Source organism: Sebastes fasciatus, chromosome 13 (genome assembly GCF_043250625.1).
Source record: "Sebastes fasciatus isolate fSebFas1 chromosome 13, fSebFas1.pri, whole genome shotgun sequence".
Taxonomy (NCBI): domain Eukaryota; kingdom Metazoa; phylum Chordata; class Actinopteri; order Perciformes; family Sebastidae; genus Sebastes; species Sebastes fasciatus.
The window spans coordinates 8,840,913-8,860,973 of record NC_133807.1 but is presented as its reverse complement, the minus strand read 5'-3'; the positions used below and the strand labels follow the sequence as shown (position 1 = coordinate 8,860,973).

At 41.4% G+C, this 20,061-nt stretch overlaps 1 protein-coding gene across 2 annotated transcripts in view; it reads right to left on the bottom strand.

The window, feature by feature from the left end:
• LOC141780155 (protein kinase C beta type-like) overlaps positions 1–20,061 on the bottom strand; it is a 128,187-nt gene that overhangs the window by 26,407 nt on the left and 81,719 nt on the right. For both annotated transcript variants that reach the window (XM_074655256.1, XM_074655255.1), the window contains exons 11-16: positions 10,340–10,513; positions 7,571–7,662; positions 6,467–6,529; positions 5,031–5,169; positions 4,802–4,882; positions 4,227–4,334 (exon numbers count right to left, since the gene is read on the bottom strand). In XM_074655256.1, the coding sequence (XP_074511357.1) occupies positions 4,227–4,334; positions 4,802–4,882; positions 5,031–5,169; positions 6,467–6,529; positions 7,571–7,662; positions 10,340–10,513 (657 nt within the window). The remainder of the gene's footprint in view (positions 1–4,226; positions 4,335–4,801; positions 4,883–5,030; positions 5,170–6,466; positions 6,530–7,570; positions 7,663–10,339; positions 10,514–20,061) is intronic.

The following is a 20,061-nucleotide window of genomic DNA, read 5'->3' as shown; positions in this document are numbered from 1 at the left end:
TGTGGGAAAGAACGATAGCCAATTGAGAACCACTGTAGACCGACTGAAGAAGAAAGGACAACAACTGCTGTCGTGGCGGCCACTAGCTAAATGTTAAACACAGAGCATAAAGTAGTAGTAAGACGGACCCCAGAAATGGAGGACCAACTTGTTGATTTGTGGCTACAACACGTAAGGGATAATGTACAGTGAGCCGGTCATTGTTGTGAAATAAAGCCCGACAGGGTCTTGCATCGCCCTGAAGGGGTTTATTTCACAACAATGACCCGCTAGCTGTACATTATCCCGCTTATTACACGGCTTACTTACTTAAGAAATCAATAGTTTGACACAAAAACGGCCCGCCAGTGTCCAACATCAGAACTGCGCCCATAGCAACGGTCTGTTATACTTAGCAACGGTCTGCTATAAAGAAATAAGGCGATCCAGTGTGGGGTGCACTTAAAACCACACCTGTGATTCAACCTGGCAACAAATCTGATGGCTTTTGGGGCAGACAGTGCAGTTACAGCAGCTACTTTAATGAAGAGAGTCTTAGTGAATCTGCTGTCTTCCTCACTGCCAGCATGGATTGAAGGAGAACGGCGCATTCAGTGGACCACAAAGCAGCCAGACCGAAACAGGTCACTGATTGCAGGACATAATGGCATATGTGAAAACGGCATGGCTTACTTGCTCTGGTCACTCAATATTAACGGGCTGCATTCACCATCTGATAAAAACTGGGCTTACCTAGTTCCTGTACAATCATGGCATTTCTTTTATTTTCCTGCCTTTATTTCTATGCAGGCTGGCAGGAGAGCAAACAATGTCGTCATTTCAATGACGGGTAATTTCAATAATAAAGAATTTCATTTAAAAAAATAACCAAAAATGTGTCAGGAAATAAAAAGGTGTTATGCTATTTAGTAAGTGTGTGACCCCAAAGGAAGCTGCTTGCACAAGAAGGTGGGGTGGTGAGGCTGAGGTTTTTGTTCATGCAGATCAGATGGTGCAGTGTAATTCTGGGTCACATTTTGGCATGGAATTTTACTGCATATTGGCATAAAAGAAAGTTTTATGGCTTGAATTATTACCAATGTCATCATCTGTCTGTAGAATGTATAAGGCCCTTCCCTTTGAGTTGAGTAGACACTTGAGGCTAGCAGCAATACTGTAATTCACTTATAACAATAATGTGTTTCATCTGCAGTCTCTAATTTGAGGGTTACGTAGGGTCAAAAGTGTACATGGCACAAGAATCTAACAAAATAAGAGCACAATCTTTTCCTTTTTTGTCCTTCCATTATTGTGCATGTGGTGTGACGGCTCTGCGCGGACGTCCGCTGACCTGCCTGGCTTATCAAAGGTGTCGAGACATTTTTACTTTAAGTAAAACTCCAAACATCCTCTTCTCTGAGTAATCAACACCATGCATGTTCACCTACATGCACTTAAGCTCTGACTTCCTCCTGGTGATTACACCGTTTCATGAAAACTGAGCCACGCTTCTTGCATTGCAGAACACAAAAGGGAACTGCATTGGAAAAAAGGCTGTGTGTTTATGTGTGTGTAAGTGAGTGCCTTTGGATATGTAAGGACATACTTGCACAATTACTCTTTGCTGTAAAATCATGTGGTTGAAGACATCATGTACCTACCACTACAGAATATACTGCAGTCGCAGCCTAAGCGTGGATGTGTTAGTGTGGCCCATTGCTGGCTATGAAATATGGATGCTGGTCAGGGTGGAAGCAGGGGAGTGGAAATGTCTCTGATCACTCCCTTTCCACACATTCGCTCAACACACACACACTAACACACACACGCAAACCACAGGCCTACTGCATACAGTACATGACCTCAGTAGCTACGGCACAGTGTGTGGGTCCAGGAAGGGAAGCCTAATTATACTAAAGGAAATATGCACTTTGAAACACAGGTAATTGGTGAAAGGATGACATTACCTCCTGCTGAAACAACCAGGGCTTCCTCCTAGACTACTACACAGTACCTGACAATACACTCATACTAATAGTTAATACTAATAATAGGTTAGATAGTTTGTAATGTTACTTTTGAACTGAAGAGCAGAAAACTATTTTTACAAAATTGGTAAAAAAGTTAAGCCACGTTCTGTTTTCAATTAGACACCGCAATTCAACACTTATTCTGGAGGATCGTGAGACGAGGAGACCAGTGTCTATTTGGATTTCAGCAGCTGAAACAGACCAAAATACAACGCAGTCAAACACAAGACAGTGTGTCGCATTGAGCTTTGACTAGAAAACTTACTCGCAAGAACTTTCCTTTGACTAAACTCCTCCTCTGACTGAAGATCCCCCACACAGGATACGCCTGATTTCAGTTGGTTATTTAAAAACAGCGACACCTACTCCTGCAAAATACATGTAGAGCTCTAAATTAGAACAACGGCTGTCAACAGGCTATTTAAGCTACAGCTTGACATCGTGTTCACAGACTGAGCTGTATTCACCGCGGAGTACTGGAAAAATGAACTTTACATGATGTTTTTTCAAAATGGAAATATCTTGTAGCATTTGAAAGGGAACGCTTCATGTAGTCTTCACATGCATGCACACACACACATGCACACACACATAGACACACACACATATTGATGCAATGAGTTAACCCGGGCAGTGCTGGAGGGGCGCAGTGGGAGCTGTGGGGGTGGACGGAGGCGAGCTTTCATGCTCCACTGAAGATCTACTGTTGTAGCACTACAACCCAGTAATCATCACTAATACATAACACAGCATGTGTGTGTGTGGGTGTGTGTGTGTGTGTGTGTGCATCGCAGTGAACATATTTGTCATTGATTTGCTTATGAATGCCTTTAAATATAGTGGGCGGAGGTTATGCCGGCATAGACATGTGTGTCTTAACTCAAGCTTGCAATGTAAGTTAATGGTAATACATGTGTGTGTGTGTGCGTGTGTGTGTGTAGGTTATGCAGAGCTTGTGTCAGGATGGAGCTACAGAAACAGTTAGGAGAAAGGTATCTTTCGGTCAAAAACACCTGTTCATACCTTGTTAATGAAGGAAAATCAGTTTTTACGTTTACAAATTAACTAATTGATGTAAAAAAAAAATTTCATGCTTGTGTGTGCACATGTGATATATAATGAGAAATGAGAGTGATACTCTAGTTTTAAACATATTGTACATCCTCAAGTGTGTGTGTGTGTGTATGTATGTATGTGTGTGTGTGTGTATGTGTGTGTGTGTGTGTGTGAGAGTGTGTGATTGTGTGAGTGCAGTTTGTCGTGGTCAGTGAAGCGTAGCGTTAGGAGATGACAGATGTGGTGGTTTGATAGAGAGGACCTACTCCGTTTATAGCAGTAATCAGCTCACACACACACACACACACACCAGTCCAGTTGGAAAGTGTCAGGACATCATTTGGTACTGGCCGGTCTTTTCTGAAGAGGAGTTTCCACAGTCAACTGAGCACACAGCACAGGCTTAGGCTATTAGAGCAGTGCAATGTGTGTGTGTGTGTGTGTGTGTGTGTGTGTGTGTGTGTGTGTGTGTGTGTGTGTGTGTGTGTGTGTGTGTGTGTATGAGAGATAGAGAGGATGTACAATGAAAAAAGCAAAACAGCGGCTTAACAATGAACACTGCAGAGAGAGAAGGACGGGAAAGTAGAGCGTTATGACAGAGAGAGAGAGAGAGAGAGAGAGAGAGAGAGAGAGAGAGAGAGAGAGAGAGAGAGAGAGAGAGAGAGAGAGAGAGAGAGAGAGAGAGAGAGAGAGAGAGAGAGAGAGAGAGAGAGAGAGAGAGAGAGATGGAAGCAGGACAGATAGCGAGAGCGGACAATGTTGTTTCACTCCAAATAAATGTTCCCCCACAATGGTTTTAATTATGCAGATAATTGTGATGTCCCTCTCTGCCTCCTTCTCTTCCTCCTTGTTCCTTTCCTCAGACAAATTTATAATACCCTCCCTATTCTCCCCCCTCTGTGTGTCTGTGTGTGTGTGTGTGTGTGTGTGTGTGTGTGTGTGTGTGTGTGTGTGTGTGAAAGAGAGACCGAGTGTTGAGAAGAGAGGGAGACAGAAAGAGAGAGATTTTGAGGAGGGAACAAGGTTGAGCTTGTGAGACAAGGACTTGTGTTGTACAGTGTGTGTGTGTGTGTGTGTGTGTGTGTGTGTGTGTGTGTGTGTGTGTGTGTGTGTGTTTGTGTGTGTGCGCGTGTGTTTGTGTGTGTGTGTGTGTACACTCACCCCTTTACAGATAGCGACAGCCTCCTTGGACATTGACTTGGGATAGGAGACGTGATGCTCCATAATGGACTGAAATAACTCATCCTCATCTTCACCGTCAAAAGGAGGCTGAAGAGGAGAGGAGTATAGAGGAGAGGAGAGGAGAGGAGAGGAGAGGAGAGGAGTATAGAGGAGAGGAGAGGAGAAAATTGAATTGAATCATTAAAAGCTTTTTTTTTGTCTGAACTCCTCAGAATGAAAACACTGCAGGCCTGCAACGCTCACAAATTCACAATACGCACTCCAAATGAGAGATCCAGGATTTGAAAATGTCACATCTACTCTAACAATTATTAATGCCATGAGAGAAAAACTCATCAAGGGGTATAATTTAATAGCTAACCTTTCATTACACAATGTCAAATTTTAAAGGCTACGATCAGGAGTGTTTGTTTTTTGTCACATTCAGTCATGAATACAAATGCGGTTGAAGGAGGAGTTTTACTCGCGTATCAATGCTCTCTCAAAAGATCCTTTTTTTATACCAGGTTTAGTAATTCTACTTATAAAACTCTGATATACACACACAGACTCACCTGTCCAGCCAGCATCTCATAGAGCAATACTCCGAAGGCCCAAAAGTCCACAGATTTTCCATAAGGCTGGTAGGCTATGATCTGAAATATAAGAGAAGAAGAATCAGAAGAATACTTGTTAAATACAAGCTAAAATACCTCAACGTACATGTAAATAATCAGCTACAGACCATGAAACAACGACCAGGTCACATGCACTGCCATCTCTCACACCTCACACACACTCTACCTCAGGAGCTATGTAGTCTGGTGTTCCACAGAAGGTCTTGGTAGTGACTCCGTCGTTCATGTTTTCTTTACACATGCCAAAATCTGCTATCTTAATGTGACCCTCACAGTCCAGCATCACATTGTCCAGCTTCAGATCTCTACAGGAGGGAAACGTCAACATTAACAGGGATCAAAACTCAATTCATGACCCAACTTGGACCACGAAGGCTCTTATAAGGCTTTTATATTTTAAAGATTTCTGCAATCTTTCCTGTTTAATAGGGAATGATGCCGTGCTTAATCCAAGAGGTCAAGCTAAAGTTGCACTGAACCAGATGACCGGTTTCTGCTTTGCAGTTGAGAGAGGACTGCATCCTTTGTGGGGGCGGATTCTCGGCATGATATCGTGAACAGCAGGAAGCAGTTAATTGTAGTTGAAGTCTAAAGGTCAAAAACCTACTTTTCTTCAGTGGTTACTGAGGGGGAGTCAAGTAGTCAGAAAATGTGATTGTCCCATCCTGTTCGAATATTACAGATTAATGCACATTATGTTCAACTCCTTCCCTGCAGGAGTCTTTTTCTGCAGTGCTGATGTTAAAGTGAATACTGACGAATACGGTTGTTTATTATTATTTTAAATCTCTTTACTCAGATTGGGCTCAAAGCTATGGAGTCATAGGAGTGCCCTTAAAAAGAATAAATCTATAAAAGAATAAAAAACATAAATGTGGAAATATAAAGACAAATAAAATATAAAACACTTTCATTAAGTTTCATATTATTTGTTTATTTATTTCTGTATATTTTTACAAAAATATATAAATGTATTTATTGCATATAAATTACTCTAAATTATTTCCTCTGTATATATGTATAGGTTTTAATTAATTTAGTTTTTATACAATGTCATTTATTTATTTTTATCCCTTTATTTTTCCTTATTATTTTCCCTATTAGTTTTCCTATCCTTTTTGCTTTTTCCACATTTACTTCTCTTTATATTTCCACATTTTTATTTACTTATTTATTCTTTTATTTATCTCTCTTTATATTTCGAAATTTGTATTTACTTAGTTAGTCTTATTTATTTATCTTTATATTTCCACATTTATTTTTTTATTCTTTTACGGATTCATTATTTTTTTATGGCACTCCTATGACTCCATAGAATCTTGTAAAGTCCAATGTATTTTGTCAAAAATTATATATATTCAAAATTGCAGCACGTCAGTGATTAAGACACAAATTTGTTACAAAGGGCCTGCTTTTCAAACTTGTATCATGAAAGGTGTAAAACTGTGTTTGGGCTGTTGCAGTAATTCATTTAAAACCAAAACAGTATCGACCCATACTATTAACAAGAAAATACATCCTTTAATAAATTGAGAATCCTCCACAATAAATGTGGTATTTTGTAAATGTTGTTTAATTAGTATGTTGTGGGATGGAGTTTACCTGTAGATGATGCCCTTTAGATGTAGGAAGAACAGACCAATGGCGATCTCTGCAGAATAGAATCTACACACACACACAAAAAGAAACAAAAACAGTAATTAGAAAGAGTCTGAGAGAAAGGACAGGAGGAAAACAGATGGATAATTTGTGTGTGTGCATGCACGCATGTGTGTATCTGCATGAAAGGTCAGTGCTGTCTCTTCAAGGCCAGAGAGCAGCTGATAAGATCAACAGGAGGAGTCTGGACACACTGACCACGCAGTCGACGCAGTATCTGCGTGGGCGTGCACAATCCGTGTCTGTTTGTAAAGTGCAGCTAAAAGATGTCAAGAGGCATTTGATGGTGCGGAGAGCAGTGTGGGATATGCAGAGCTTGTTTGTTGGATGTTTTATCTGTCTCAGCATGACGACCAGATGGGCATCGCCACAGCAGGAAGCTATCGCGGCTTTAGATGCTAAACATACGTACAAAATACAAAAAACAAGACTGAGACAAAAGTTCAAGGCATCATCATCATCATCTACGGAGCAGAATATCCTGACTATTGTCTACTAAATAAATTAAACAGAGTAGAACAGGTCGATGGCGTTAGATAAAAGAGTTCCTCACCCCGTCGACTTGCCCTTCAGCAGTCTAAACCTTCTGCCAGGGGGAAGAAACTCTAATTCCCTATAAAGCAGATGAAGGGCAAACTCCTCCACGGCTCTCGCTTTCCCCGACAGCCCGCTTGTCAAATATGTCAGCCCGCTGGTTTGACTTGACACCAGTGATCTCGCCAGCCACCTTAATTATATTCTACAGTTTTGGAGGTATTCTACCGCACAGTGAAAACTCACAGGAGCTGCTGGATTACTTTCATTTCTTTGAAGTTCTTCAGAGCAGCGACGTGCATCGGGGCGAACAACATATTTCACCCCCAGGCTTCTGCTCGGATTGCTCATCCATCACCTGAGCCCGTCAAACTGCTGATGGCTTATTCAATATGATTTTTAAAAAAAGCATTACCAAACTGCGAAACACCTATAAGCACGGGATTAAGATGTTGTGTTATGATGGCATAAGAACGTATCTTAGCCTTTGTGTGTTTGTGTGTCCGTACTCACACAGCATGGGGCTCTTTGAACTTGCCGACCTGCTGAATCTGATACATGAGATCTCCTCCGTTTATGTACTCCATGACAAAATACAAACGGTCCTACGGAGAGATGGAGGGGCAGATACAGAGAGAAAGAGAGAGGTCATTAAGTGCATGTTCATAAAAGCAGGTGAGAGGTCACAGAGAAATGGGTTGATAGTGAGAACAAAGTAAGATACTGTAGAGAGAAAGGGATTGCTCAGAGGTAGACGGAGAGTGATGGGTCAAATAAGAGAAGATTAAAGGAGAGATACAGAAGACAAAAAAACGTAGGCGGTGAAAATACAGGGGCAAAAGATGGAGAAAGAGGAAGAACACCGTGAGAAAAAGGTGATCGGGTTGTTTTCCGATCAGACTTTAACTGAGGGAACACAGCAACATCAATTTAAGAGATAATTCTCCTCCATTATCTACAGAAATTGCCAATAAGGTTCAGTATGTGAGGGAGAGTGGAGGGATTTGTGTGTGTGGTCATGTGTGTGTTGTCTTTCAATGTGTGTCTAGACTGTGTGTGAGTGTGTTTGAGAGTGTACTTGCACTCTCTGATAAGTCTTATGGACAGTTGTTTGTGCAATATGTGCTCCATGTGTGTGTGTGTGTCTACTGTGTATGTGTGATTAAAATGTATTTCAATTGAATTCAATTAATTTTTATATAGCGTCAAATCAAAACAGAAGTTAGCTCGAGACGCTTTTCATATCTAGATCGTACTCTATAACTTAGAGACCCAACAAGAGATCCCCCATGAGCCTGCACTTGTCGCGACAGTGGCAAGAATAAACTCCCCTTTAACGGGTAGAGACCTTGGCCAGAAGCCGGCTATTTGTGTGTGCGCACTACACAGCATATGCAGTAGTATGCATGTGTGTATGCATGCGTGATATATAATTGCCTCTATGTGTATGTGTGTGTTATAATAACTGCCTGTTAAGTCCCATATGTACGAAAGCCCTCCTCTGGTCAGAGAATTAGTGCTGAGGGGGATTAACACACTCACTTCTGGGTTGTGTGTGTGAGTGTGTGTGTGTGTGTGTGCAGGTCAACTTTATTTGCCAAGCCTTTAACGACAACCTCAAATGAATTCACAACACATTATTTTCACCGATCAATGAAAATATGTCCGAGCGAGTATGTTTATGTAGCATGTGAAAGTACATGACTTGTACTCGGTGTTATAAGTGTTGGACCAGTGAGCTATATTTACTCCGCTGTTGACTCATCTTCAGTGTAATATGGATTATACATCAGAAGATGAGCATGAATCAAATATGAACCCAGCCTGCGTGTTCCAGCTGTGAGCTGGTGACGGCAGGCATGGGCGGCTGCTGTTAAGACCACAGCGCTCACCAGCAGCGCGGCTGTGCACTTCAGCAGGACGCCGCACTGTGGCTCCGTTCAGATCGGATATAATGTGAAGGTGTAGGGGCCTACGAAGGGTGTCAGTTTGTCAGCTTGCAAATAGGGCTGGACGAGATGGAGAAAATTAAATATCACGATATTTTTTGACCAAATACCTCGATATTGATATTGCGATGATATTGTAGGGTTGACTACTGGTGCTTTCACAAAATATTTACAAAATTATTAAAGGGCAAATAATAGAACAGCCTGGTAAGTTCAGAGAATGACGTCACTTTACTGTGATGCAGCCTTAAAAACCAGGAAAAGACAACACTTGGGCGATAATTCGATATTACGATATCCAAAATCTAAGATGATATCTTGTCTCATATCACGATATCAATATAATATCAATATATTGCCCAGACCTGCTTGCAAAGAATGTAAAATGGATTTTTTTTTTTTGTGGTTTCCAGTCACTGTGCGTTTGTGTAAGTGTGTGTGTGTGTAAGTATGTAACCAACCAAGCAAACATTTTCCCATTAAACAGAAGTTCATAAAGTCCATAGAGCCTGAACCAGCAGCAAATGAAACTATAATAACCCCTCACAGAATCACAACATTTTTACACTTTACACATGTTACACACTGTACGGATTAAACAAAAGGGATATTATTTGTTAATTAGCAAGAGTCAGAGGTGTTGTTGTTACCTTCTGTTGGAGTCAGGTTAGCTATTTCTCCCTGTTTCCAGTCTTTATGCTAAGCTGAGCTAACCCTTTGCTGGCTGCAGCCTTATTTGTAATGCACAGATAGTGGGTATGATATCAACTTACTCTTAGCAACAAAGTGAATAAACGTATTTCCCAAAATACTGAATTATGGCTTTAACAAAGAAGACATCAACACAATTAAGTAGTGAAGCCTCGAGTTTGGCATTTTGGCCGTCGCCTTCTTGTTTTTTTGCAACCAGAAGTGAAACTAGAGGGTAGAGCTAAGTACAACCGAACGCTGAATAAGACATTTTTAGGCGACCAAAAGGTTACAATTAACTTTCATGAACTGAAAATACACTGTGAAAGGGTTACAGTTGTAAGACGAAAACTGAAGAAGACTTGAAACTAGCGATTGAGACCATAAACTCATGTTTACAATGTTTACTGAGGTAATAACTCAAGTGAGAAGTAGGCTCATTTTCTCATAGACTTCTATACAATCAGACTTCTTTTTGCAACCAGAGGAGTCGCCCTCCTGCTGGCTGTTTAAAAGAATGCAAGTTTAAGGCACTTCCGTATTGGCTTCACTTTTCAGACCTGTAGGTTTCCCACTGTTTTTTTGAATAAGACATGAAATTATTTTATACAATATCACAGCTTTTGTATGTTGGCCCACCTACCATGCTCTGGAAAGTGGAGTGCAGCTGTGTTAAGAACGGGGGCTTTCCAGCCAACGCTAGCACTCTCTTCTCCACCATGGTGCATTCAACGTCATCATCCTGGATCACAACATCCTTCTTCAGGATCTTTATGGCGTACAGCTCCTCTGTTGTTTTGCGCTCTGCGAGCATCACCTAGAGAGAGGAGAAGAGAGAGGGAAAGGAGAGGACAGATGGGAAATACAAGGAAGAAGAAAATCATCAATATTAAAAATCTTTATGGCACACAGCTCCTGTCATGTCTTTATAGTAACATCACCTTGGAAGAAAGAAGGGTGCTGGGAAGAAAGAAAAGAAAGAGGGCGAGAAAGGGGGGCAGAGAGATGTGGGAGGCAGGGAAAGGGGGAGATAGAGGAGGTACTTTAAAGGGCAGGGATAAAGGAGTGGAGTGATAAAGCAAAGCTTCTCTCGCTGTTTTTGGGTTAGACAGTCAAAGTAGAAATAAAGAGAGTGAGGATGGGAGGGGAGGAGAGAGAGAACGGATTCATCATCTTTCAAGATGTCATCTGAGGAGAGGGAAAAGAAAGGCAGGGCGGAGGGAAAGGAGGTGATAAAAGGCTCCTTTAGTGTGATTGTCACTCTGTAGGAGATAGATGTAATAAAATATCGGTCGCAATTTGTGTCAGACCGCACGATATCAATTTTGAGGCACGTCAAATTGTGAGATAAATCCCTGGTGGATCGTAGCACTAAGATATAAATAAAAAAAAATTAAAGCAGACATCTCATCAACTTGCATCGCTCCTTTGTGCTACTCTCGTTTTTTTTTTTATACTTTACAAAAATGGAGCTTACAATGTTGTGTCTGCCAGCATATTTTGTGTCATTCCATGCTTGCTGGTTGGTTTGGTGACATCTGTCGTAGAAGAGGCCACAGTGAGAATTGACTGTTCGCTAAACCTCTCACCAAACAATGACTGTCCAAACATAGCTTTGCAAACAGTATTGGTAAGGCAGGCCTATTGAATTTTGGATTTCTCCCATAGACTTTATAAGAAGTGGACGTAGTCACCGTGACGTCACCCACTGGTTTGTGGACTGGCGTTTTGAATCCTTGAGTTTGGCATTTTGGCAGTCACTATCGACAACTTCCAGACCGGACAACGCGTGGTAGCGACCTGTCAATCATAAGGTAGCCCCGCCCTAAAGCATCCCCTGCTTTATGGTCTATTTGACTCTAAATGGGACCTTAATTTACTAAATGAACATCATGCTGTATTGAAGAAGACTTGAAACTAGTGATTGAGACCATAAACTCATGTTTACAATGTTTACTGAGGTAAGAAATGAGAAGTAGGCTCATTCTTTCATAGACTTCTATACAATCGGACTTCTTTTTGCAACCAGAGGAGTCGCCCCCTGCTGGCTGTTAGAAAGAATGCAGGTTTAAGGCACTTCAGCATTGGCTTCACTTTTCAGACCCGGATTGTCTAATGATTTCTCCACATGATGAAGCGGTGCCATCCTATTTTCGTCCTCTTCAGTGAAGAAAAAGGCAGAAACGAGCTGCACTAATTCACATTAAGCTCACGAAGAATGATTAATTAATCGTACATACACTGTGCGACTCTGGGCTGAAATCTTTAGTTGTCGATACAAAATGCTAATCATACAGAGCGCAGATTTATTTAGCGCTTCTGAAAGATTTTTATACTGTTCATCTTCTGTTTGCCCTTCACAAACATCAGGGAGGAGCAAAAAGTAGAAAAGAAAGAGTAAGATGAGAAGGGGATTATTTTTTTTCTCTTTAGGACACACAGCATGGGGCGGATGGAGATAAAGGAAGGTGGATGGGTGGGTGAGGAGAGTAGGATTTAAAAAAATGGGGGAACGATTGAAGGAGGAAGTGAAGGGCAGGAGGAACGGCGGAGAAATAGATTGGCAGCAGTCAAGCAATCCAGAATCCTATTTGTTTTAATTGTGAAGTCTGGGAGCACATCTGCTTGTAATTTACACACACACACACACCATGGGTGGTGGTTTCATATATAATCTGTGGCTGCTGATTCTTGTGGAGGTCGACCAGACAGATGCCAAGAATGCAGAGATGCCTCTGTGTTGCTGTGTGTGTGTGTGTGTGTGTGTGTGTGTGTGTGTGTGTACTCAGCAGTTTAAATGTCTTGTAGCCAAGGTCAGGCTCATGCTGCTTACAGTCTCTCAAACAGGAGGAGTAAACGTTTCCGTCTTGTCTTCCTCTCTCAAGTCTCTTTTTCTCCTCTCCTTTTTCATCACCATTTCTCCCCTCATGTTTCTCGATTTCTCCCTTTCCTACTTTTCCACTTGCTTTCCCCTCTCCTCTCCTCTTCTCTCCTCATATCTTCTTTCCTGAAGAACCCAGCAGCCGCTGCAAATAGCAGGCAAAATGTAGGTCGAGTCTCAGCTCGCAGGTCATCTCATAAAAGTTGCAGCAGGCTTGTGACCAGGTCATAAAAGTTCAACTCTCTGGATGGAAATCTGTATGGGGGGAATTATATGAGCGAGTGTATAACTGTGGAAGGTGTCTGTGCTGTGTGTGTGTATAGCAGACCTTAATAGCTTGAGAAAGTGGAGCTTTAAAGATATAGTTCAGCATTTTGGGAAATACATTTATTCGCTTTTCTTGTGGAGACTTAGATGAGAAAATAGATATGACTCTTAAATCTGGCTGTTCAATATAAGGCTATATAGTCAGGAAAGGTTTAAAAGCTTTGTTTAGCATAAAGACGGATATAACAAGCTAATTAATGAGCTTTAGAGGTGCTGGTACCTTTGGACTGAGACAGGCTAGCTGTTTTTATGTCTTTAAAAGTAGCCAGATGACGCCATACGCTCATTTACATATTGGTGACGCCATCGTGCATAATTTGCACAAGTGGTTGTGTCCCCTTCGCCTCACTCTCCACCACTCCGGGAGGCGGACAAATATACAGCTGCGGCCACACTAACATGCGTTGTCGCCACAACAACTAACAACAATCGCCATTTTCTTTTGTATTAGTCAAACGACCACGGGAAAAAGTTCAATGTCCATTCTACTACTATTGGTATAAATCTTAATCTTTAACTCTCGACAAGAAAGCTAAAAAGTGAACTTTCCAAAATGTTGAACCATTTCTTTAACGTTGATTTTGTAACTAACTCTCAAGAAATTACATGTACATTATATAGTCTGAAGGAAAGACAGCACACAACAACAAAAAATACAATATTACAACCTAGAGAAGGTGCAAAGAATATACAGATATGGTGCTCTGATACATCTGACCTTCATATGACAAAGCAACAGTGAACCATGAAAATGTTCAGGCAACTTAATTCAGATATTAAGAAACAAATTCAAGCTCACGTCTCTCGACTTACTGGGACAGTAAGCTAATAGCAAAATCTTCTCTAAGGTTCCATGCGTCAGAAAGAACATTTTCAGAAACAGGAACGTTGTAACTTATGTAAATTATCAGCACAGATAAAGTCTCTTTCCCACATGTGAGACTGATCTGCTGAACCCACACGACTGACTGCACAGCCTTCCTCTTCCTATCACTCTAAAACTAATAAAAGTACTTTTATCTTAAAACAAGGCAGAGAACAGGCAAGAAGAATGTGGAGGAAAAAGCGGCTGAGCTTCACATTACATGGCTAGCATGATGTGTTTGTAGTTCCCACGAGGCTAATTGAGTTTCGGGACCTCAACAAAGGATCTTTCATCCAATCGTATTTCATATTAAAAAACTTTTTCTTATGTTAATTTGCATAAAACACAGGGTGAGCCTAGTGACTTGAAAAAAATTGCAACTGCTCAAATGCTCAAGTTAAACAGAGTGTGATTGATTTATTGATGTATTCAATATACTATTCCTCTGGGGAAGCAAGATAGACTAGATATTAAAGACCATATTCTATACTGTATGTCTTCAAACAGCAACATGTACTGTAAAGCAAAGAGTGAGCAGAAACACTACCTGCTCACTCCTGCTGTTGATGAATGTCAGCTTAAAGGATCAGTATGTAACAATTAGGGGGATCTATTGACAGACATTTAATATAATATTAATAAGAAGGATGTTTTGTTTAGTGTATCACCACCTGAAAATAACTATTGTGTTTTTGTTAGCTTAGAATGAGCTGTTTATATCTTCATAGGGAGCGGGTCCTCTTCCACGGAGTCCGCCATGATGCACCGCCGTGTTTCTACAGTAGCCCAGAACGGACAAACCAAACACTTAACTTTTCCTGTTTGGGCCGGAGTCAATAATGTTACTCGTTCCTGTCGCCGCCGCTCTCTCACTCTTGCTTCAGCACTCACTTCCCACATACACTCTAAGCACTCTACTCTTACAACAACTGGCTCTAGAGAGGGCCATTACGCTACATGCTTGGCACATGGGAGAAATTCCCACACACTAGGCCAGATCCTACACACTGTTCCTTTAATGATATATCACACTCATTATTCTTTCCAAAACCTCCAAATATGGAGCAATAAGAGTGACCTTATATCCACTTCATAATTTTTTTCCCCCTAAGAGATTTGAAACTTAGCAGCTTTGCTGTTTATGCCATATAAATATTCAGGTATGATAATGTAGAGGGGTTATTGGGTTTAGGTTACTACAGGGAGTGCAGCACAGATGGATCAAGTGTGTGAGGGTGTAAAACGTGTGTTTGCATAGAGGGCAGCCACTGATAAAGAATGTGCATTACAATCTTTCAGCATTAAAGTTTAGGTATCTGTTGAAGTTGGATCTATGCTGGTGGTATCCTTTGATAAAAGCTAGTGTAAGTGTGTGTGAGAGACTGTGGGTGTGTTTGTGAATGCGTGGTCTCATCCCATATGGTGGAAGTGTGACTCTATGTAAATACAAACTCTATAAAGTTGAAACACAGAGGAAGGACACCATCTGGCCCAGAGCTCATTTTACACAGCCACAAGGACAAGGACAAGCCCAACACAAGAGGAAGGAGACATAAAACCACAGGGTTTCATCGAAAATCAAAAGATGCAGAGGACACAAAGCAACAACAGGAGCTTTTTGGCATCATTACTCGCTGCCCATGGTGACAAATTAAGGAAGACAAGCACAAGTGGTTTTTCATTATACTTTTTGCACATCATTTTAGGCATTTACCGGATGCGTTTAGCTTCCGAGTTACATTTCGTGATCTCATCGCGGTTCAGTGTCTTGTTCAAGGTCATTTTGGTTCATAATCTAGCTATTCTACTGTGAGTTGTGGCGTTAGTCACTATTGGCAACGCCCTTTTATCCAAGAAAGTTGTTCAGGGTCATTTGACAGAGAAGCAGTCCTCAGGATATTAACTGTCAAATGTCGTAAATGATGCCACAGTGTTTTCTCTGCTGACCTTGCGGAGTGAATTTACCCAGGGAAAACAAATGAATCCACATTACACTGCACTTCACTGCGTTGTACTGCTCTATGTTGTATTACAGTGGGCAGTATTATTCTGTCATATATCTATATAGTCTGTCTAGCCCCACACAGATGGTCACTGTAGGACATAGTGAGACGTCTTAGTGTTGCTACTGTGCCGAGGTTTACAAAACCATTTAACGTTTTAATTCCTAAATGAGAGCAAGCTTTGGATGATTATTTTTTGGATTTATTAAGACATTCATATGCCCACATTGCATTCCTATGTGCTAGCTGTCCCTAGCCACATGGCACCTCATCTTGCAAGAGCAAAAACAGAGGACCACAATAAGATGAGATGCATCAAGTTTGGGGGCTGTGATGCTGTCACGGGAACATGTGCATTAAAGCCCCTGAACAGTGTTTAGCGGCAAACATTAAATTATCATGAATGAATAAGCAACAATCAAAGTTAAAGTTTTGAAAAAACACCCATCGTTTTTATTAGGGCTGTCAATGAATTATTGCATTACTGTCCATAGTAAATCGCAAATTAATAGCACATATTTTATCTGTTCAAAATGTACCTTAAAGGGAGATTTGTCAAGTACTTAATACTCAATATCAACATGGAAGTGGGCAAATATGCTTGCTTTATGCAAATGTTGTATATATTTATTATTGGAAATCAATTAACAACACAAAAAAATTACAAATAGCATAAAAATATGCTCAAATCATGGCAAACTGCAGCCCAACAGGCAACAACAGCGGCCAGTGTGTTAGTGTGCTGACTTGCCATTATTTATAACTAGCGTTATTTAACCTCCTTCGCAACACGGTAGTATGACATGGTTGGTACCAATGGATTGATGATTTGATTCGTGCCACTATTTAAAAAGAAAGTCTCCCCCTTTCTTTTAGCTCTGGCAGTCCTCCATGCTGTAAGTTATATGATAAAACTGGTCAGGTATTTTTTCTAAAATGCAGGGGCAAATTGCACAATGTTCACCTACATAACACAATCCGGCATAGACAGGAAGCTAAAAGACAAAACAACGGAGTCGGAGCACTTCCTTGTTGCTGAAATGTATAAAGTCAATAAAAAAATGTCAGAGAGCTAAAGCTGGGCATACAATGTACGATTTTAGAAATGTTGTTGTGTAATTCCTACTCCTACCATATGAGTAGATCATTTGCGATGTAAAGCCAAAGCTCACGATTGATGTGCTCACACTGTACGTGTAAAATAGAAAAAAAACACACGGCCCGTCGGCCCCTGTGGACCGTTCTGGCTGTTGACAGTTATCAATAAAGATTTGTTTGAAAGCTACGAGGCAGGTAGTGTGTGTGTGTGTGTGTGTGTGTTTGATAGCAGAGGTCTGTGCGGGTCACAATAATGCTAACAAGGAAGAAACATGCTGCCTTGATCATCTGTGCCATCCTGTCTGCTGAAACGTCTAAAAGAAAAGAGGCGCCGGCACATATGGACTCGCAGGTGGCTAAGAAGACGTGGACAGTATGGCTTGTCCATTTTGCAGAGAGAATTGGAGGTAAGCTAGCTGCTTGTTTGATATATGTTTTACTATATCTATTGTACATTGTTATCGTGACAGCTACGCTCTGATTACTGTAAAAAGAGAAGAAAAAGGCACTGACATTGGGGAATCGGCTCGTGGCTCTGCTTCAACTGTGCGAGAGCCTGTGGTCGGCCGACCAAAATTTCGGACATGTCAGAAATTCATCCGACTGTCTGAAGGCCGGTCGGAAGGAGTTAATTGATCTCCCCTGTACACTGCACGGCAAACAACGCCCGATGAAGCTGAAATTCGGTCCGACTCTAAAATGACTCGAGAAACTGGCTAAAATGGTACAGAGTGTATGCCCTGCTTTAGGCTTTGAGCAGCGCTGTCCATGGTGCTGAAGTTTGGCCATCATTCACACAACACATAACTAAAATGCTCCCATCTTGCAATATAACAGAATAAATGCAGCTTCATATGTGTGTGTTTCTGCTTGTATGCTTGTGGTGTGATTGTGTGGGTGTGTGTGTGTGTTTATAGAGACATGACATTACAGATCAGGCTGAAGCATGCGCTTGCTGCCCATGTGATACGAGTGCGTGTGTGTTATTACCACAGCGTAAGCACAGAGAAATGTTAGCAGCAGTATTGTGATGCAGATGTCCTCAGACACTGAGGCAGAGAGAGCAGCTCTGAAGGTACCAGCCTCCCACACAAACTCAGGAACCATTAAAATGACACGCACGTCACGTGAACGCCTGTTTGTGCATGCGGTTACGTGTGTGCATTTCTGTCTCCTGTACCGTGTGTGTGTGTGTGTGTGTGTGTGCTGTGTGTTTCTCTGAGCCTGTATTAACAGAATGTCCTGGTGTGTGCGGCGTACACAGAATAGGCCTAAACGAGGAATGTGTGTGTCTCTGTATGCTCCAACACGGGCTGCACATGTGTGTGTCGACATGTTTCGTGTACTTGCATGTTTCGGAAATCTGCGTGCGTGCGTGCATGTGTGTGTGTCGGGTATTCCAGTAATGATCGACCTCGACTCAGTCTCCTCACATTGACGCATCAGTGTTGCTTTAAACGCCCGTTACCATGGAAACAGGCAGCCGGCATACAGGTCTGATACACAGACAATGGTCTCTCTCTCTCTCTCTCTCTCTCTCTCTTTCTGTCGTTCTCTTTCTGTCACTTTCTCTCTCTCTCCACCCCTGCTGCTCCATCCGTCGTTTACCCAATTTTCTCTCTCGCCACATCTTCCCATTCTTTCTGCTTCTTGCCTTGATTTTCATTCATTCGCGTCAGTCTTCCCTCTCCAAGGTTCCCCCCCCCCACCTCCTTTCTCGCTCTCCCCTCTTTTCATTCAGTCTGACGTTTTTTACCTCTCTCTCAATTCATTCATGTCAACCTTGCCGCCATGCTCTCACATCTCTGTCTCTCTCTCTCCTTTCATCACTCTCTCCACTTGTCACGTCATCCTCTTCGCCTCTTTCCCTTCATCCATCTCTGTCTACCTGTGCTCCGTCTCCTTTAATTCCCTCTATCTTTATCTTCTCTTTCTGTCCATCTTTTCTTTCCTCTCAGCTCTGTGTGTGGAAGGAGAGCTCATAGTACGAGCACATAGTTACCGATATACTTGTTTTAACTGTTCTAATTTTGCATAATACGCATGATGGCAGCTACACATATAATAGGTTCCTTGGGAGCATCCTTAAAAGTGAATGCTACATGTCTACAATTAAGCCCATGAATGGCATGGGCAGTATATCAGGATGGGAAGTAAGGTCGGCAGCAGAAGATTTTCATTTAAATAAATGTCTGTTAAGTCACTTTCTATCGCCGAATGAGGTAACACAATGATAATTGAGCTGATGAAAAGCCATTACATTTGCAGTATTATGAACTGGATGTCTGTGGCAACATTCCCGGGAAAGGTGACACTGTTTGGATCTCTGGAAAGTGAGATCCGAAAACACACCTGCATTACCGCTCGCCATAGATGCTGCCAAAGAGAACAAAATGGAGATCTTTGAGATTGTAACTTTAAAAAGAAACCAAGAGTGATTTTTTGTTTGCAGCTACTGTACAGTCTGACTTGGTCTACTATAACCAGTAGCTCATGTTAGAACAATTTTGATATTTAGATAGATAATGCTGTTTAACTCACATTACTTTGACTTTAGGACTATTCTCTACCTGTGCTACTGTAACAATACATTGTAGTTAGGGCTGTCAATCAATTAAAATATTTAATAGTGATTAATCGCAAATGAATCGCACTTTTTTTCAGTTCAAAATGTACCTTAAAGGGAGATTTGTCAAGTATTTAATACTCTTATCAACATGGGATTGGACAAATATGCTGCATTATGCAAATGTATGTATATATATTATTATTGGAAATCAATTAACATCACAAAGCAATGACAAATATTGTCCAGAAACCCTCAAAGGTACTGCATTTAGCATAAAAAATATGCTCCAATCAGCCCAACAGGCAACAACAGCTGTCAGTGTGTCAGTGTGCTGACTTGACTATGACTTGCCCCAAAACGTCAAGTGATTATCATAAAGTGGGCATGTCTGTAAAGGGGAGACTCGTGGGTACCCATAGAACCCATTTTTATTCACATATCTAGAGGTCAGAGGTCAACGGATCCCTTTGAAAATGGCCATGCCAAAATTTAGTATACGTTTGGAGTGTTATTTAGCCTCCTTCGCACAAGCTAATATGACATGGTTGGTACCAATGGATTCCTTAGGTTTTGTAGTTTCATATGATACCAGTATTTTCACTTTAGCCCTCTCTGAGCCCGC